The 19,728-nt window shown below is 41.0% G+C and overlaps 1 protein-coding gene across 5 annotated transcripts in view; it reads right to left on the reverse strand.

Moving 5' to 3' along the window:
- Positions 1-1,004: 1,004 nt before the first annotated feature.
- The window catches only part of Znf385b (zinc finger protein 385B), a 391,103-nt gene continuing 372,379 nt past the window's right edge, over positions 1,005-19,728 (reverse strand). For all 5 annotated transcript variants that reach the window (XM_036186187.1, XM_036186184.1, XM_036186183.1 and 2 more), the window contains 4 exons: positions 7,069-7,314; positions 5,718-5,896; positions 5,169-5,270; positions 1,005-2,452 (listed from right to left, as the gene is read on the reverse strand). In XM_036186187.1, coding sequence (XP_036042080.1) covers positions 2,237-2,452; positions 5,169-5,270; positions 5,718-5,896; positions 7,069-7,314 — 743 coding nt within the window. In that variant the 3' untranslated portion in view covers positions 1,005-2,236. The remainder of the gene's footprint in view (positions 2,453-5,168; positions 5,271-5,717; positions 5,897-7,068; positions 7,315-19,728) is intronic.

Genomic DNA, 19,728 nt, shown 5'->3' on the forward strand with positions numbered 1-19,728 from the left:
TTGCTCTTCTCTGTATTTAAGAACTGAAGTCTAATAGTCCTCTCTTAGATCTGGATGGGTTTAGTGTCTTTCTTGATCAGTAGGCTGTGGCATAAGTGACACTCTAGGACCCTCTGGACTGATTCATAAAGAAGCCTTTGACTCCTAGCCAGGCCTTTTTAAACGCACTGAGTAAATATCCAATTCAATTGGAAAGATACGAGGAACCACATATACACACGCTGGTAGACTGTTTCACTAGAGTCCAACCTAGTCATTTCCACAGGGATGGACAGGCTAGAAGCTATCTGGGCTTCCCATACCAGCCCAGCCCAGCCCAGCCCAGCCCAGCCCAGCCCAGCACAGCCCAGCACAGCCCAGCACAGCACAGGCCCAGCCCAGCCTAGCTTCTGCCTGAATATGACATGGGAACTCTGACGATGCCTGAGGGAACAGAGCACAACTCAGTCAAGTGCCCTCTGGAATTACCCGCCTGTGAAATCCTGATGTAATAAAATGGTTGTTATTTTAGTCTACAAAGTTTTAGTTGGTAAAGAGATAATGGCTCATCAGAACAGAGGTGCACTAAACGCTATGCTTAAAAAGTGATAGAATGGGCGTCCTGATTGGAGGGAGGGGTCAGGGAGGGGCATGAAACCGGAAGCGTCCATAAATGTCACTGACTGGGATAAAAGATGAACTGGGGATTGAGAGGACCTGCACAAAGTCTTAAGAAATCGGAGCCACAGGGTTTTAACAGGCTGTTGCCTTTTTGGACATTACCACTTTGGCCCAGCTTCATGGAGAGTAAGAGAGAATGTGGCAGGGAAGCCTGGCCTCATACAGATGCTGTGAACAGCCAGCAATGAATAAACATGACAATTAAGTATGCATGCAAAAGTGTGAAATATGTAAGAGGCAGTCCTCCTACCTATTAGACATCTCCCATCAGGTGATGTGAAATTACAGGAGTCTCCAGAGAAAATACCACAGAAAACACCAGCAGATTTTTTTTTTTTGTACTTTTATTGAAAAGGTACATTTAAAAAAATACACAGACATTTTACCATTTACAGATTGCAGATATAGGCCCTCTAAAAGAGTTCACTCTATGTGTTGTTTTATGATACCTCTTGCCCCTGATATCACAAACATTCCAGTCTTCTTAACATCAGTTGTTTTTTTTTGGGGGGGGGTGGCGTGGGGTGGCGGGGAGGGCATGTCACATGACCTATGACGTAGTCACCTAACAGAAAGACAGATTGTTCAATTATAAATTATATATCTTCTGTACATTATTGCCTCAAAGAGCCACAGAGTTATGGAGCATCATTACAAATGAAAAACAAAAGTTTAAGATGAAGATCATTATGTGGAAATACACGGATTCATTGTCTTCTTGCAGATGTACAGAAGGTGCCAAAATGTGCAATTAGGAAGCTCTTTTTGTCTCTGTACACATTTGCTTAGCAACTCAAACCGGCCAGGGTGCTACAAAAATAAGTTAAAACAAAAATAGCAAACAGGTAGTAATTATAGCTATGTTATATGGCTTTCTATTTCATTTAAATATCTCCAAATAAGACACGAAATAAAGAAAATACATTATCTTTTGTTCTCTTAAAGAGAAAAAATTTCAAAGCTACTTTTGCTTCCTAAGAATTACACAGCAATAAAAAAAAAGTTTAATTCGACAAGAGTTACAATCTAGTACTACACGGGATACAACAGTACTCAGGTCTAGAACAGTACACAATCCCTGTGGACACGAGTACACCAGAAAGGAAAAAACGCCATGATCCATGGGGAAGATGGTATCCACAATTAAGCACTTGCGATGGGCTTTGTTCCACACTAGAATATGCCCGCTTGGATTCCGGAGTTATTTACAGACATCCGAGGAAGAGTCTACCGTTCAAGTCTGTCAGGAAGATTCCATTTTGTTTCTAAGCCAGATCACGTCCATGGGAATACAGAGGTCGGTTTTCTTTTTCTGATCAATACAGTTTCAAGAAACTTAAGTATCTCAGATACACCAATTGGCTGGGGGAGGCCGGAGGGGACACGGGGAAATAAGGGATTAGCGCCCTTGAGCCTGGCCTCCTTTGTCGCAGGAGGTTGGGCTGGGCGGTGGCCTGCACTCTGTCAGAGGGTGGGTGGGGTACTTACAGTCACACACAAGGCTTACATTGCTGAATCCTTTGGGCTTTCCTTCTATACCTTTCCACTGGCCTGGCCAGTGCCGGGCTGCAAGTATTTAGTAAGGGGCAAAGAGGATGGAGGCAGGAGTGGCCCGGATGGGCCCGTGGCCAGGCCTCAGCAGCGCAGGAGGGATGGCTGCTGCCTGGAAGAGAGAGGCAGATGGCCGAGGCGGTAGGGACAGAGCAGAGGACACAGCTGCAGCCGCCAGGGGCGAGGACAGAAAAGTCGGGGCCAGAGGCTTCATCAGATCTTTCTGGAATGCGAGCTTTGCCTAAGAAGGGACAAGACCGGGAGACGGGGTGAGAATACCATTAACAAGTTACAGCACCACTGAGATTTTCACTCGTGAGACACTACAGAGCCAGTGAATGGAGTTTTCGGCATCTTGACTTGAGAAGTCATGAAATGATGGCTGTCACTGGGCTCAGTGGCTCTGGGTGTGGCTGGCCTTTTGAAGCTTGCTTCAGTTCTGTTTTGGTCTCTGGAGTACTGTGGATAGCGGTGTGTATAAATAAAATGCTGATTGGCCAGGCAGGAAGATAGGCGGGACAAGAGAGAAGAGAATTCTGAGAGGTGGAATGCTGGGTGAGAGAGAGAGCCGCCAGCTGCGGCCATGACGAACGAGATGTAAGGTACTGGTAAACCCCGAGCCACATGGCAAAGTATAAATTAATAGAAATGGGCTGAATATAAGAGTAAGAGCTAGACAATGGCAGACCTGAGCCAATGGCCAAGCAGTTTAAATAATATAAGCGTCTATGTGTTCATTTTATAAGTGGGCTACCAACTGCTGGGGCTTAGTGGGACCTGGAGAAAAACTCTCCAGCTATACTGGAGAGACAACCAGAAGGGCCCTGCTTAGGCAACCAGCTCAACTCAAATCTCAGAAGATGTGGTCTAGAGAGGTATGCTGCTTAGGCTGGCCCTGAATTTGCCTCAGCCTCCCAGCATCCGGAGATTACAGATGCACCACAACATCCAATGTGTTCAGTTTTGGTTTTTGGGAAGTGTGACTCTTCACTTCTCTTAGACAGACTGCACTGGGGTTAGGTAATTGAGGTGTAGAACGTTAGGGACCCATGAGGAGTTGAGAACATAAAAATCAATTTGCACTTCTTGTACTGTCCCCATGATGAGCATTCCCTGAAAAAAATCATCGCTCAATCAAATTCTGTGCTTGCCAGTGGCTGTCAGTGGGCTGGAAACCTTTTCTACTTAAAGGAATCCCAGTGTGGACACCTCCCAGGAAGAAATCAATCCTAAATTTCTGTCTTTTGCAGTCATAGGGGGCTGTGCCAACTGCATTTGCTTAATGCAGGTACCACTTGCCTCCAGCATCCACTGGTAGCTTTGGTGAGTCTAGAAGGTGATCTAAGACCCACTCCAGCAGGCCTATCTCATCCCCATCTCAGATTAAATACCACGTTAGGCCCAGCCCCAGGGATTTGTGAATTCATCCATCCATGTATTTATATGATACCTGTTGCCAAAGTCTGTAGGTATTTGTGCAAGAAACTGACTGAAAACAGTACATATTGAGAGCAGGTGAGATGGTCTAGTTACCAACATGAATAGAAAGAGCAATACACACACTTTCATATGTATATAAGCACGTACCAGAAAATGGGGAGATACTAAAAATATAGATTTTTTTTTTTTAGGTCACAAAAGTGGCACCTCATCCCAGGTCTGCACCTTCCCAGAATTCCCCAGCCATCACTTGCTCTTGTTCTAGGCCTTTTGTTTTCTTCATATCCTACAGAAGGATGTCTCTGACAAGGACTTACTAAAAGAGCAAGACATTAGCTCTTAAAAAAAACAGTTTATTTCTATTTTAATTGTATGTGTGCATGAGTGCAGATGCCTGCTGTATTCAGAAGAAGGTGTCTGACCCCCCGGAGCTGTTGTGAGCTGCCTGTCCTGAGTGCTGGGAAATGAAAGTGGGTCTTGTGCAAGAGTAGCAAGTGCCTTCAACCCCTGGCCGGTTTTCTCTCCAGCACCGAGGCACTGGCTTTTAAAGAGGCTCCCCTTAGTTGTTCAAAGGTAGATTTCTTCAGAGTTCCCTGGAGCGGGGAACTAAGCAGCTCATTCTAACATTTCTGGACCTGTGAGATGCCTGGGCAAGTGAAGGTGCCTGCTGCCTAGCCAGACCCGGATCAGTGGATGTATGTGCCTATGGCCAGGCCTCACAACCAGAATTTGATCCCCAGGACCCACAAAGTAGGAGGAGGGAGCCAACCCTACCAAGTTTTCCTCTGACCTCCACCTATGTGCAATGGATTGAGCACCTGGCTCTCATGAATTCACAACTGTTAGCTTACTGCTAGAACTCTTGCTTCGTAGGTAGGAAGTGCTGGAGTAGATCCCCACTCCAGCAATTAGATGATGATAAATAAATAAATAGATAGATAGATAAATAAATAGAAAAAAATTAAGTAGGTAGGAAGTTCTGGATTAGATCCCCAGTCCAGCAATTAGATGATAGATAGATAGATAGATAGATAGATAGATAGATAGATAGATAGAAAAACAAATCAAATTAAGTAGGTAGGAAGTTCTGGAGTAGATCCCCACTCCAGCAATTAGATGATTAATAAATAAATACATAGAAAGATAGATGATAGATAAATAAATAAATAAATAAATAAATAAATAAATAAATAGAAAAACAAATTAAGCATGTAGGAAGTTCTGGATTAGATCCCCAGTCCAGCAACTAGATGATAGATAGATAGATAGATAGATAGATAGATAGATAGATAGATAGATAGGAAAAACAAATTAAGTAGGTAGGAAGTTCTGGATTAGATCCCCAGTCTAGCAATTAGATGATGGATAAATGCATAAATAAATAAATAGAAAAAAATTAATGGATTGATTACTCCTTCCCAGGAGTCTAGTGACCACCTGTTCTGAGGCTCTCTTTAAGACCACCATTCAATCCAGCAAGGCTGTCCCCATAAAACAGGTGTGCGAAGGGAACTTACAGCTAAGATGCTTGGGCTTCTCTGGAGCTTGTTGTAGGGGCTGTATTTCGGCTTCAGCGGTTTTCCTGCCACGCGGTCTTTATGCCTTCGGCTTGAAATGTGCTGAAAGAAGTATGGCACATTAGCTCGCTTTCTGAAAGGTTTTCTTCCTAGATAATGACAGCTGATTTCTCCATTCCCCCTCAAGGAGAGGACTTTCCCTCCAGCCCAGTGCTGCTGTCCCTCTCATGTTCTCTACAGTCACTAGATTCCCAAGTTGTCACAGTCGGTCACCACCAAGAATGTCTTCCTTGACCAGACCTTGAGTGTTTAGGAGACAGGCGTCACATGTCACTGACCCTTGGCTGATGATGCATCGTATGCTCTTGGTAACTTCTGTGCCCATCTGTTTATCTCTAGCTCCTGGGCTGGAAGCTGAGAGGTAGGAAGTTCCGGCTCAGACATTGGGTAATGACCTTCTCTTCTACATAGCACTTGCATGTTAAATCTTACAGTGAGCACACAGAGAACCATTTCTAGAGGAGGAGACACACACGGGGGCTACCTTACCTGTTTGAGTTGAATTTCCGAGTTAACATGGACATCACAGATTTCACAATGAAACGTCTTATTCTGGAGTCCTGAACCCTTACTGCCATTTTGCATCTTTAATCTTGACCCAGGTCTTGGATAGGACTTAATTGGACCAGCTCCATTACGAGCCTCAACCATGGTCTTGTGTTTAGATCCTAAAAAGAAAGAGGTACATGTTTAGTAGCTATTTCAGGAGTGGGGCAGGGCTGGAGATGTAGTTCGGTTGGTGGAGCTTTTGCCTGGCATGTGTGAAGAGGACCTGGGTCTGACCCCAACACTTCATTATCTTGGTGTGGTGGCTTATGCCTAACATCCCAGTACTTGGAAGGCAGAGGCAGGAGTTCAAAGTACACAGCAAGTCCAAAGCCAGACTGTGCTACATGAGACCCTACCTACATAAACAAACAAACAAATAAATAAAAAGGAGTTATAGGAAACCCTTTATTTTTCTTCACTTCTTTTGTCTTCTATCATTTTTTTCTCCCTCCCCTTCTCTCTTTTCCCCTTTCGCCCAATTTCCTCTCTTCCTTTCTAGTTTTCTTTTTCTTTTTCTTTTCTTTTCTTTTTTTTTGGCTTTCCGAGACAGGGGTTTCTCTGTGTAGCTTTGGTGCCTGTCCTGGATCTTGCTCTGTAGACCAGGCTGGCCTCAAACTCACAGAGACCTGCCTGCCTTTGCCTCCTGAGTGCTGGGATTAAAGATGTGTGCCACCACCACCACCTCCTGGCCTTTCTAGTTTCCTTTGAGACAAGCTCTTACTATATCCCAGGTTGGCCTTGAACTCACCTTGTAGCCCATGTTAGCCTCAACCTTGTGATTCTCCTGCCTGAATCTCTTGAATGTTAAAATTATGGGCATGCACCACCACATCTAGCCATGTACATGTTTTCTTTTCATTAATTTTAGTGTCTGAGGTATTATATTCTATCACATTGGGCTACTATAACTTATTCAGAATTTTATTACTGACAAATTTTTATGTTGTTTCTATATTTTTTGTCTCATCAGTGTATAGCAGTGACCAGTCGACATAAATCTTTGACTATATTTCTGTCATTTCATCAAAATGACTTTTGGTAAGTATCAGATGCTTTTTGACGAAGCTAAGAAGATGTTTTGTCTCCACACTACTTTTGCTTTGCACTCGTCAATCATCATGACCACACTTTCCTAAAATTGCTCCTTTAAATTAAAGAGAGAGAGACAGAGTCAGGGCAGGGGACTAGTGAACAAACTTAATGTGTAAGCACCAGATGCGATTTTCCAGTGAGAAGAATTGCGTTTGGTTCTCAACACTATTTAGACCCCAAAGGTCTAACAGCTGCTAACCTGTATTGTGTGCCTCCAGCTGTGACAGCGAGTTCACAGCCACCTTGCAGAGTGAACAATAGAGTAATTTTTTGGCTTTTTCTTCTTCTGATTCAGCAACAGACCCCGGAGCGCCATTTGTGCTCTTGGAGGGAGAAGTGATGGCTGCCGGTGGCAGGGGCGTGGCTCCAGACTTGAGGAGAAAGGAGCCTCCTTCCGAGCCTGAGGGCTGACTGGAACTGGTGGCTTTCAACTTCGCTTTGTCTTCTAAGAAAGACACAGAGAGGTGTTATTAAAGTCTCCCATCCCACACAGGCCAGAATTAGAAACAGGACTTTGATTTCCATATCAAATAGGAAAACCACCATAGGTTCTTTTTAAGTTTAGCACAAGAGTTGATTTAAATAAAACCCCACCCCATAAGCTTCCATATCCGATCACCCCCAAATCATGATGATCTATGAAGCATGACTTTGGTCTCCCACTTAAAGTAAGTGATTCTTCTGAAATCCCTGAGTCTTAAATCATGCTCCATAACAAGCTTTACTATAACAAAAATCAGCTGCTCTTCAGTATGATGGCAAGGCAAGATGGCAACATGAGATATGTCATTAGCCCATGTTGGTTTCAGCTGACTACTTGTGACTTAGTTAACTTTGACACCAAGTCAAAACTTTACCTTTGTGTGCTTGGGTAGAGAGAAGGGAAGAAACATGGTTAATTGTGATTATGATTAGTTAAGTTTTCCCTGCTTTCTGAATGGCAATGTACTCTATCCAAAAGATGGAGAAGTTGGGTTCCATTCTTTAGGCTCATGAATTATTGCCCACCTGAATAAAAAGTTTTTAATAACCACATCAACCACAGTCACAACATGAGTATTAGTCAAATAATTTAAAGACATCTTGACATTTTTTGTCATACAATTTCTGAAGGCTTATTATCCTGAAGGGCCCTGAGCAGGCTGTGAGGGGTCATAATGACATTGATAGAATCTGAGGCATTGTTCAGTGACTCCCCTGTGAAGAAAAACTGGAGCCTAGTGGACAACAGCATACCCATCTTATGTTTAATTCTAGTAGAGTTGGCATGTTTAGAAAATGTCTAGAGAAGGCTGACTAACTTGCATTAAGAGAGGAAGACTATGTGAAAACATATTTGTTCATTGTCCTAGGCAGTTCAAGAGTGCATACAATTGGCTTAGATGACCACCGATTTGTCTGTTTCTATGTTCATTCACAAACTTCTGCATGTGGCAAACCAAAGCTTTCAGTGTTTACTATAATGATTTTAAAAGCTTCCTTAATCTGGGGATTCACCACTTTCCATCTTTCCTCCATGTTGGGTGTATGTCAAGATTACTGTGGAAAGACTGGACAAGTGAGAGTGCCCTTGAGAGAGCCCCGATCTGAGGAGCCAAGATCTGTATCTTCGGGTTCCACATTTTGTATGACCTTTCAGAAAATATATTCAAACTTGAGGATGAGATGACGTTTGATGCAAAAAGTCTACGACTTTTGTAAAAGTGAGAGGAAGATTATAATTGCTCCTAATTGGCAAGAGTAAATCAAGGTGGAGGAGACTCATTGTTGAGACTGGAACTCCTTCATCTGCAAGCAACTCTTGGAGGGAGTCTAAGAGAACTCATGAGCAGCAAAGGAATGTGGCAGTCTTCCCAGGGTGCTGCGGGAGCTGCCCAGCTCTTGTGATGGAGACACATTACTGCACACGTTACCTCCTTCTCCAATCATTTCATTTGTTATTTTATATGAATTTGACCCGAGAGCCAGTGGTCTACTCACTCACTCTTCCTGATGTTACCAAGTTAGGTTCCTGATATTAATGTTCCCCATGCTTATGTCAAACTTTGTAGCTTAGGAAATACTACTAACATTATTCTCTTATAAAACAAAATTGTGGGATAGGTAAAGCTGAAAATAATTTTTTTCTTATTTAAAAGGTAAGGAAACTGAACTTCATAAATGAATGTCATGTTTCCCATACCTGGTCTTCATGTGGTATACCAATCTTTTTATCCAAAAGAAGAATGATGACTTAATATATCATCATTAATATTACAAATGCATACAAAAGCTATCCTACATATGAGCTAGCTGCTGTCTTTTTACAACAGTTTAGTTTTAAGACATATTTTTTCTGTTTTTGAATTTAAATTTTTTGAGAATTTTTTACACGAGTGTAGTATTTATGTCATTTTCACCCTCCCCTTTTTCTTTATTTACACACACACACACACACACACACACACACACACACACACACACATACACACATACACAGAGAGAGAGAGAGAGAGAGAGAGAGAGAGAGAGAGAGAGAGAGAGAGAGAAATATAGCCTGCCATTTGTTTTTCTTAAGTGAAGGTACTGTACATTATGCTCAATAATCACTACTTTAGGTTACAATGAGAAGGTGTATAAAATATCTATTTTTTCTTTCTATGCTTAGTTCTTTAAGAAAAAACTAAGTAATTGTTAATTCATTCACTAACAAATGCATGTTGACATCGTGTTAATAGCTGACAAGGTGCCAGACACTGAGGAGAACAGGAAGCAAACCAGGTATAGACGTGAAGAAAGTTAGAGGAAGCAGGGAATGAGATAGCCATTCAGGGGTCCTATCTTATGGTGGAACCTAGGGAGAGGCATAGGAGCATAGAGCCGACGTGGTTACTTCTGCTTGGGAAGACAGGAGCATGTTTTCATTAAGGAAGTGGCATTTTGGAATTTTGAAGGTCAGATTCAGATAAGCATAGAATGAGGGTGAAAAGGAGTAGAAAACAGATGGCTGTAAGCCAACACGCAAGGGCATAGGTAGGGAGTTAAAACATCTTAGGGTCTCAACCTGGTTGCTGAGTACAAGACTGACAATTGGATATGATGGGAAATATTACCGTAAAGGTCAATTGAGCCCAGAGGCAGAGACTCTCAGCTCCATTGAAATACATACTGAGGACAGAAACCTCCCTTTTAACAACAGACTGAAATGCATAGTATATTTGACTTCAGTGTGATTCAAGATTTAGATAAATTATGTTTTCCATGGGATAGGCTAGAATCAATATTTTAGAACATGAGGAAGAGTTTTGACTTTGGAAATACATAAATGAATTCAACATAGTCAGTCAGAGGATTCTGTTGTAAGATTGATGCCTGCTGGTCAATAAAACAAACTCTAAAATCAAGAAAATCACTGCTGCATTTACATATTTAAGTTATGGCATTCTCCCAGGATGTGTGAATTTAAGAACAGCAGGGTCTAATTTTATTGTTTCCCTCTCAGTGGCTTGATGTCCCAATCTACTATGTTATTTCTCTTTGTTAAGTGACATTTTTAAAACCTGAGTTTTAAAATGGATTTGAAGGTTTAATTAATGTTCTGTTTACTTCTGTTTCCTTTAATAAAGATGCGTGTCATCTGGAACTTCGAGTTAATGTAAATTCCATTTTCAAGTATTCCCTTGCCTAATGTTAATTAGCAGGCCTTCTGACTGTCGTAATTATTTCCTGTCTACTCACACTCTCCTTGTAAGGTTTTAGGCTGCAGGACTGTGAAGCCACTGGACCTCTCACCCACTTCCCAAAGCTCCAAACACTTAAGGACTCTTCGCTGGGGGACTTCGTTTATATCCAGTTGATGAGCCACATAAAGTCAGCCATCAATACTTGTCATCCTTATTTTCCACTCCAGAAACTTCACACAAATAAGTTCACCTTGTTCAAAGTTAATACTGTATTTCATAAATGGTACCTTGGAGGGCTAATGTACTATCATAGAAGACAGAAGTTTCTGGATATAGTGCTAAGAAATGGATCTGGGTAGATGGAAAACCCATGCATATATGTTTCTTAATTAAAAAAAAAAAAAAAACTTTACTTACGATGTTTGTCTTAAATTTTGATTTAGAAATTTGAAAGCCCCACCAAATTTTCATTATTCTATTTGAAGGATTACTCTTGAATATGATTTTATTAATGTGGTAATTTTTTTTCTAACTAGGTTTCAATGGTTGAATAACATGTATCTTTATATTAACAAATCTGTGTTTACTATTATTGAGAGCTACTGGTAGTGTTGTGCCCAGGTCACAAGACCCCCAAGCAAGACCACCACAGAGCCAAAATCCGATGCAAGCACACAGAGGTTTTAAATAACAAAACAAGCAAGCTTTGTCCAGCATCCGACACAGCAGGTGGAGAAGGATGGCCCTGAGCACTCACTTTAAGGGGTTTATATAGGAAAGGTTTACATGCAGCTTGGGATTGGATGAGGGGGTGAGGTAGTTCTTTGAAGTTACTGGCTGAACTATGAGCATGAGGTTGCTGATGGCTAACAGGATTCAGGGTATCTATAGAGACATAAATTTTTTACTCTCTATGTCCTGCTTTTGTTGAACTTAGGATAGATACATTCAGATTTATTGTTCCAGTCCTACTCTCTTATAAGTTCAATTTCTGGTCAGTTGAGCCCATTACTTCCCATATCTGTTTTGCCAAGTCCATAATACATGAATTTATTATCCCAGCTTTATAAGTTCAACTTCTGGTCACTTCTAAAACTGCTGGTCAGCAAATACCTTTGGAGGAGGGGAGGGGGAAGTGTCTCTCAAGATGGCTACTGATTTTTCCATTTCAGTAGCAAAAGACCATGGGAGTATACAGCAGGTGACAACTAGTATTCAGAAGGTCAACCTATCAGAACCAAGGGTACAGTTGGAGGAAACCATCATACAAGGCATTATGGAATTACTACCTTTTGAATTGGCTGTTTCTTGTTGTAAACTTCTTGTGCAACAACAGCTGTGATATCTCCCCATTTACGGTGCATTTCCATGTAACAATTAATCTCATGATTACATCTCAATCTTATAGGCATACCTAAATTGTGGATAGTCTAGAAGATGTTTTTTTTATAGAAACATACTAAAATATGCTTCATAACTAGGTCTATTGTTCCATGTGGACTGTAGACACTTAGAGGTCTTATTCTCCAACCTTAGCCACCAACAAGGCAAAATTGGCCAGACAAAGTATCCTCTTAGAACTTTCACAGAGCAGAATTGCAGTTGCCTGGCCTTGTTGGATCAAAACCCTTCAGAACAATTATAGCGAACCAGAAGTGACAGTGCAGGTGTCTGGCCTTGGTATATCTTAGTCCTTCAAGAGATCAATAGCACCTATGTTGCCCTATGTTCCCTCTACTGGCACCTCTCCACTTGGATTCAAGAAACAATTAACACTTTGTATTTATTTCTACACCAGTTTTTAGTACAAGATTTTAGGCTTAGTAGACTAATTATGTATAGGTCCTGAGATTCAGGTGATTAACAGAAAAAGGTTGTTAACTGACTAACCATGTCAGGATATTATTCATCACATAAAATAGTACACGTATTCTTTGCCTTCTCCTTAAATCTCTCATTGGTTTAATGTCTTCCCTTGTAACCCTTATAGCTATCCATTTAAGAGATAGCCAGAATTTCTTACAACCTACTGTTGTCAGTCACCAATTAAGCTGACCAAGTCTTTGCCAAGTGTGACTCTTACCAGTTTGCTTTGTAGTCTTTACTAATGAGTTGTTAATGAATGGATGTATAGATGCTTGAGGGGGGGGGCACGAAAGGGGAAGGACTAAGAGAAGAACTGAGGGAAGAGAACAATGAGAGAGCAGCAGAAGAAGGGACAGAGAGGAGCTGAGTATGAGAACAGAAAAGAAGCTGTGTAGACAGAATTGACGAGAAGAATAAAGCGAATGCACTAAAGAACTCAGTGTGCTTAGATTCTTTTTAATAGCACTAAGTTTAGATCCTCAGCTGCCTGCTAGATTCTTCCATGGACCCCGGAGAAAACAAATAGGGACTAGATTGCTATTGTTTTCAATATACTATAAAAATTTCAAAAATAAGGTCACATGACATTTAACAAGTTAAAACCACCCATGAGTTCACCAAAAGTTGTATATCACTTATTTTACACAAATTCTAATGAGGGAGAAACTGTTTCTACCTCTACTTTTATGTTTAGTCTGAGTTTCTTTTGCAAAATCTCTATAGAGCATAAAGTACATGTATTTTAATACATCTGTACATTTATGTAGGCAGATTCAGAATGTCCCCACCATGCCAGAAGGTTTGTTTGAACTCCTAATCAATTAAGAACTCCCAAACGGAACTACTATTCTTGCCTCTATCAAATTATATAAGTAACTATTTTAAAACTTCATATGCATGGAATTATACATTGCGCATGGAATTATACAATGTGCAAAACATAGAGAAGGTTTTTTTTCCTCACTGCCAAGTAATGTCCCACAACATGTGACCACACCATAGTTTATCTTTTGGAGACTGATGAACATTTGGAATGTTTTCATTTTTTCCTATTTTGAATAATGCCACTATGAGCATTATGTTCTCTTATAAACACAAATACTAATGTGTAGCCAGTAGGAAAAATAGTAGAATCTCTGAGCCATAAGACAGTTCTGAGAACAGTTTTCCAAAATAATTGTACCAATTTATCTTCTTATCAAGAACATATGAGAACCCTAGTCTTCCCGCATTCTCTCTAGGACCAGGTATTGAGGTAGGCTAGAAAGAGGTGAGTGCATGTTGCAAAAGGCTAATGGCACAGTAGAGCTGTGGGGTAGCAGGGTGCTGGGGGAGAGCTGAAACAATGTAAAAAATGAGACCTTGCCAGAACTGGCTAGGACCACCATGGCTGCCAAGACAGCTGCTAACTCTTCCTTGTCTTCTTTAATAAACTCTGCCCCTACATTAGCATTATGGATTGCTTGTACACTGGGTAGAGGTCTCAGTTTCCTGTCCTGAGATCTTTCCAGGCCTCACTGTCCCAGTGACATCAGAATCATCATTACATCTGATTTTAGCAATTTGGCAGAGATGAGTTAGTATTTTTACTGTAGTACTGATTTGTATTCATTTCCCCACTGACTAGTGATATTGAGCACATTTACATATTTTTATTAACTAATTATATGTTTTCTTTTGTGAAGTGTTTGTTGCTGTTGCTTTTTGAGACAAGGCTTCTCAGTGTAGCCCTGGCTCTCTTGAAAGTTACTTTGTAGACCAGGCAGGCTTTGAATTGACAGAGATCTACCTGCCTCTGCCTCCTGAGTGCTAGAATTAAGGATATGCACCACCACACTTGGCTTTGGGAAGTGTTTGTTTAAACAATGTTTAAACTTGATTGTTACATTTAAAAATATTTCGGACTTATCAGAACAGAACACACACACACACACACACACACACACACACACACACACACACACACGTGCGGGAATCTGAACTGACATCCTTTGTTAAACACGTATCACAAATCCTCTCCCAGGCCTAGACATGTTTTCCTTCCTCTGAGTGCAGCCTTATGATAATCTCAATTGTGTAAAAACAAAGCTAGGGCTTAGGTAAACAAGGTACCTCTAGCTGTTCAATTAATAAAGCAGAGAACACTAATGCACACAACGGCTGCCTGGACATGGACCTGCTGTTCTTATTGCTCTACCAATCTGCAGGATCTCAAACTAAGCATGCTCGCTGTTAGAATTATCTTTTTTTAAAGTCTGACACTGTCAGAGGATGGCATCATTCTTTGAATGTAAGTTATAAGATGCCATCAAAAGCATCACTTGTTATGCTCAAAACTGTCAAGAAATGGGTAAATAAATCTGCTTTAGTACTGTTTCTTTAAATGCATTGGGGGATCAGAGGTGGCTCCTCTTAGATGTCTCTTTGGCATAAGGATTATTTTGAGAAGCAGCCGGAGGAAAGGCTCAGAGAACTAGAAATTACTGTATTTTAAGGGAAATGTACACCTATAAAGGAAAGTCTGATTATAAGGGTGTCTCTCAGTGCTGGGAAGAGAAGGACTCTAAATCTCTAAAGTCTCTTAATGAGAAAGCCAGTTTCAACCTTACCCTTATTTACTCTGTTTTTCTTGGTCATTTCCTATAACTGGCCTCTCCAAGCCTTTCTTTGCTTATTTGAAGATGGTACGTCTGAATTCAAAGCCATTTCTTGTAGGCTCTCTCATTTTTCTAGGACATACACAAGATATACATGCTGTGTTTTCCCTCTCCAATCTGTGTTTTATTATAGGGGTCAGTTCCAAACATGAACTCAGAAAAAGAGAAAATTATTTCTCTGTTCTGTAGTAGTGACTTAGCATGTGGGCTAGAGAAACAAATGTTAACAGCCCCCCAAATCTTTATTTCGTGCAAAAATCCACATAGATTATTTTTCTGTGCTTTACTACTTCCTGATTATTTTCCCAAACTTAATGGATATGACAATGAAATTCTCAGATTTCAAAAGTGAACAATTTTCTTGCATTGTTGTTTTTAATGTCTTGTTTGCCAAGTCTGTTTGAATTAAAAGCCATTAAGAATTCTCTACCTCCGAGAAATGGTAAAGATTTAAAAAAAAAATCACAATAGGAGGAGATGAGAAGGTACATAAGATATATATCTACATCTTACAAGAGATATATAGATACATAAATATTTACAATAAACTAATTATATATACCATTTGGTGGGCCTATAAATTAGCATAAAGAAATAACCATCTACCCATGTAACAACCATTTAATGAATATCTACACATATTCTATAATATATAAACAGCAAAATTAGAAGAAAAAGGACTGAGACTTTAAACTCAAAGAAAGCTAAGTAGGTAGCTGTGGAGACAGAAACTAAGGGGTGTGTGTGTGTGTGATGCTGGGGCTCAGGAAACAATGCTCCACGGTGTTTGGCATGCTAAGCATTTAGCTAAAGATTAAAGGAAACTGGAAGATCTTAGAAGCTTCATGAAAATCAGACCTTCTTAACCTTCTGTGTCACACCCTTCCCCACAAACACAAAAGAGGGCTCTCTCCAAAGGATTTGACTTTTAAGATCCGGCTGAGACTTCTTCCAAAAGATGAAAAATTTATCTTCAACCCCCTCCCTGGGAACTTCACCAAACAGGAAAGAATTACTGCCAGAGAAGAGACCAAGGTTTGCCTCCATGTTTAGGTGGACTTTCACCTGGTCTACTGAGGGCAGTTATCAGAGATTGCCTGGGAGACTTTATCTTCCTAGTAGGAAGAATCATGGTGACAGTGAAGTTCTGCCCCTCCCCCACCTGGAGCCTCCAGTAACCTGAGGCTGCCAACTATCCCAGAGCTGAGAGGGTTTTATCCCAGGCCACTGTCTCTTGTTTTGCGACTCTCTGTTTCTCCTGAGACTCATTTGTCACCCCCTTAATGGTACACACAGTATGCCCCCCAACTTTTCCCAAGAAGAGGACATTTAAATTTCAAATATCAGATCTGACTCTTTGAGTGTCAGATTTTGGCCCCTGTGTATATTAAATAATTTACATGCCCCCCCTCCTCTTCATCTGCCTATTAACAGGTAATAGAGCTGAAACAAAACTCTGATCAAGGATCAGATCCCATATAGTCTGGTAAAGCATGAGAGACATCTGGGGTTAATTGAGAATTGAGTATGAGTACTGAGGGAGAAAAGATTCATGTTTTCAGATCATCATGTTGACTGCTGTAACAGCAATGGCCACTTTGTGAGTTAGGCTATGCAATGGTAAGTAATGTTGATTGAAATGTTTTGTCAGAGGAGAGGACCCAAAGAGCAAGACCCAAAGAAGACACACACTCCCTGGATAATTAAGACCCATTCGACATATTGCCTTCTTGCTCATTGTATCACTCTTCTTCCCTTTCTTCTTTAGAAAAAGCCCTCTGCAACTCTGAGCTGTCATCTCCTGAGAACTGGCTTTTAAGAGGTGAGTGGCCTAGCCCTGTGTCCACCATCACTGTTGGAAAATAAACTGTGAAAGCACAGAGATCCGTGAGGGGACCACTGCATTGTCCACAAGGTAGCCGAGGTTGGTAGCAGAGAACGTATACAAGTTTTAGAACCATTAAGACTTACTGATTATATGTGAAATATCCAAAGAAAGAAATCAGGGATCACTTCTATGGCTTTGGCATGAACACTTGGTAAATGATGGTGGTGCCATTTATGAAGAGGGCAGTGATAGTATTTAGGTGGGTAACAGAACTTTCTGTCTTATAGTTAAGAAAACTTGGCTATTCCCGACTGACATTAATCTTAAGCAAGACTTAAGTAATTGCTAAATTAATCCTAAAACCTGCAAAACATTCTCCTTATCTTTTTTTTTTCCAGTAGTGCAAAGGAATCCCAAAGCTTGAAGGCTGTAAGAGAATGGCATTGACTCTAGGGACCTAGAAAATCCTCTCCATCCTTGGGTGAGGAGTCCTGAGGTTAGGGATACCTCTCCAACAGGATCTCCTCAGAAAAAGAACTCAATGGAGACCAGAAGAGAGGGGAAGGGAACCTGTGAAGACGGCAGTGTGAGGGAAGGACAGCATGCCTTGTAAGAACAGTCAGTGGAGGACAACAAGGAGAAACTAAAGAAACTTGAGTCTTTGTCCAGTGAGGCTTTGGAGTGGGCATGAACATTGCATTCTTCCTGGGATCACGTGATACATAGCCATACAAAGTCCACCTCCTCAGGCCAAGAAGGAAGAGATCATTAACTATGTTCGGTTACTATTTGTTTTTACTTTGCAGTCAATGAAAGGCTGTTCTCTGTGGCCCCAAACTCAGGAAATCTAGTCATCGTCATTACATGAGTTGTCCTGTTAGACTTGGGCCAAGAGTGAAGAAAAGGTAGCATCTTTTCCTGTCACTTTACCTTTTAGCTTAATTTTGTAGTCAACTTTAGGTCCCACACTGCTTTTTTAAGTTTATTTTTAACCTAGCAGTGAGAAGCACTTTGAGAATTGCTTGTTTAAATGTTAACATGTGAAAGTCTGAAGTTGCATTTCTGAGAATCTGTCCCTCCTTCTAATTCCCTCAATCCTTGGTTACCTTCCTGAGATCACTGGAGGATGACAATTGTTAATTTAGGAAGCTAATTTCGATTTTCATACTTAATATTCTACTGGAGAGGATTAGGCATGGAGGCAGACAATGAAAGCATGCCTGGTCATTCTCCTTCCTTTATTCAACAACACCTCCAGCAACAAGTCACCATCATTTCAGAAAACACTGACCAGTTTATTTTTAACCTAAGGCTCACAGGTATTTCACTAAAGCATTTCAGTTGGAGGAATTCTGAGACCATTTTCTTTGCCTTTGTCCTTCTATTTTCCAAATAGTAGAAATGAATGGGTGTCAGCCAGAGCACCCACTTCCCTGTGCAGTCTTGTGAGAAATGAAATTAAAAAGCCCAGAAGGCTCTACACAAGACCTGGGGGGTGGGGAGAGGTAGGGGGTGGGGTGGTGGATGGACCATGGCAAACCTGTATGTATGTAAATTGATGTGCTGCCAAGGGCTCTTATTTAAGCCTTTGCCTCATCTGTCTCAGTCTTACCTACACATTTGACATAGCACAAGGGATAGAAACCACTAACTGATGACAGATATTTTAAAGTAGAATTCCATTAAGATAGGTAACGGTTTTGAAAAAAAAAAAAAAAAAAAAAAAAAATCCTCTATAAAATGCAGAAGCAGCAGTACACAAGTTGTAAGATGAGAAAATGAATAAGCCAACTTGGTACCTTAGATGTAAAACAATATGTAATAAGAGATGCAGAGATGTTAGAGTGCCATCTCTAACATCTTAAAAGAATGGTTTTTTGTGTTTTTTTTTTTTTTTTTTTTGTATTGTGTATTGCTGGATGCACAAAGAAGTGCTCTTCATTTGTAGTATAATGGACTCTGTCAGAAGAACAAGAAGAAAAGGCCAGTCTTGCAGAGCATGGTAGACATGGCAGTCAGTTCTTCTTCACTTTATCAGGTGTTTTCCTAAAGGTTATATGGAGAAAGATCATAGAAAACGTAGTAGTTTGAAGGTACCATTTAAAAGATTTTTTTTGAAGGTGTAACTTTTTGGGCAATGGAATAGTCATAAATAATTATTTTAATACCCTTTGATCTTAAGGATCAGATTTAAATTAAGATTATGCACACTTTGGCCAGAGAATCAGGTAGGCTGACAGCAGATCTTTACCTCACCCTCCATTCCTCCAAATCCAATCCCCTACTCTCATCTCCAGCTCTGCAGCTGACCATCTGCTTCAGCCCTTAGCCCCCTGCACACCTCAGCTCCAGTGCATCACACAGATGTTTCCTTTCAAACTTCTCACTGCTTTGTCCCAGCCCCCAACTCCAGCAGGTACTCCCTGGAAACCCACAGGCCACTCAGGCCAGGGAAGCAGATAGGCCAATTGCAGATCTTGACCTCTCTCTTCTTTCCTCCAAATCCCTGGTCTCATCCTCAGCTCTGTATTAGACTACCTGTTGTGGTCTTTCCTCCCTCTTAGTCCCCATTCCCAGGGGACTAAGCAGATCCTGGTGGAGGAACTCCCTGCTTTCCTCCCTCCTGTGAACTCCATCAGCCCCCTTCCAATAGTATCCCCAGTCCTGTCAGCTCCCAATATGTAGGAAGACATTTTACCTGGAACTCCCAGTGGTCACACCTATCAGGATTCCAAGAGAATTTACTAACAGGTGACATACGGATACCACACTCCCCTAAGAACCAGAGAGGGCAACAGAAACCAAGGAGCAAAACACCCACCAACAAAAACAAGATCAGATATCAG

Source organism: Onychomys torridus, chromosome 4 (assembly GCF_903995425.1).
Source record: "Onychomys torridus chromosome 4, mOncTor1.1, whole genome shotgun sequence".
Lineage (NCBI taxonomy): Eukaryota > Metazoa > Chordata > Mammalia > Rodentia > Cricetidae > Onychomys > Onychomys torridus.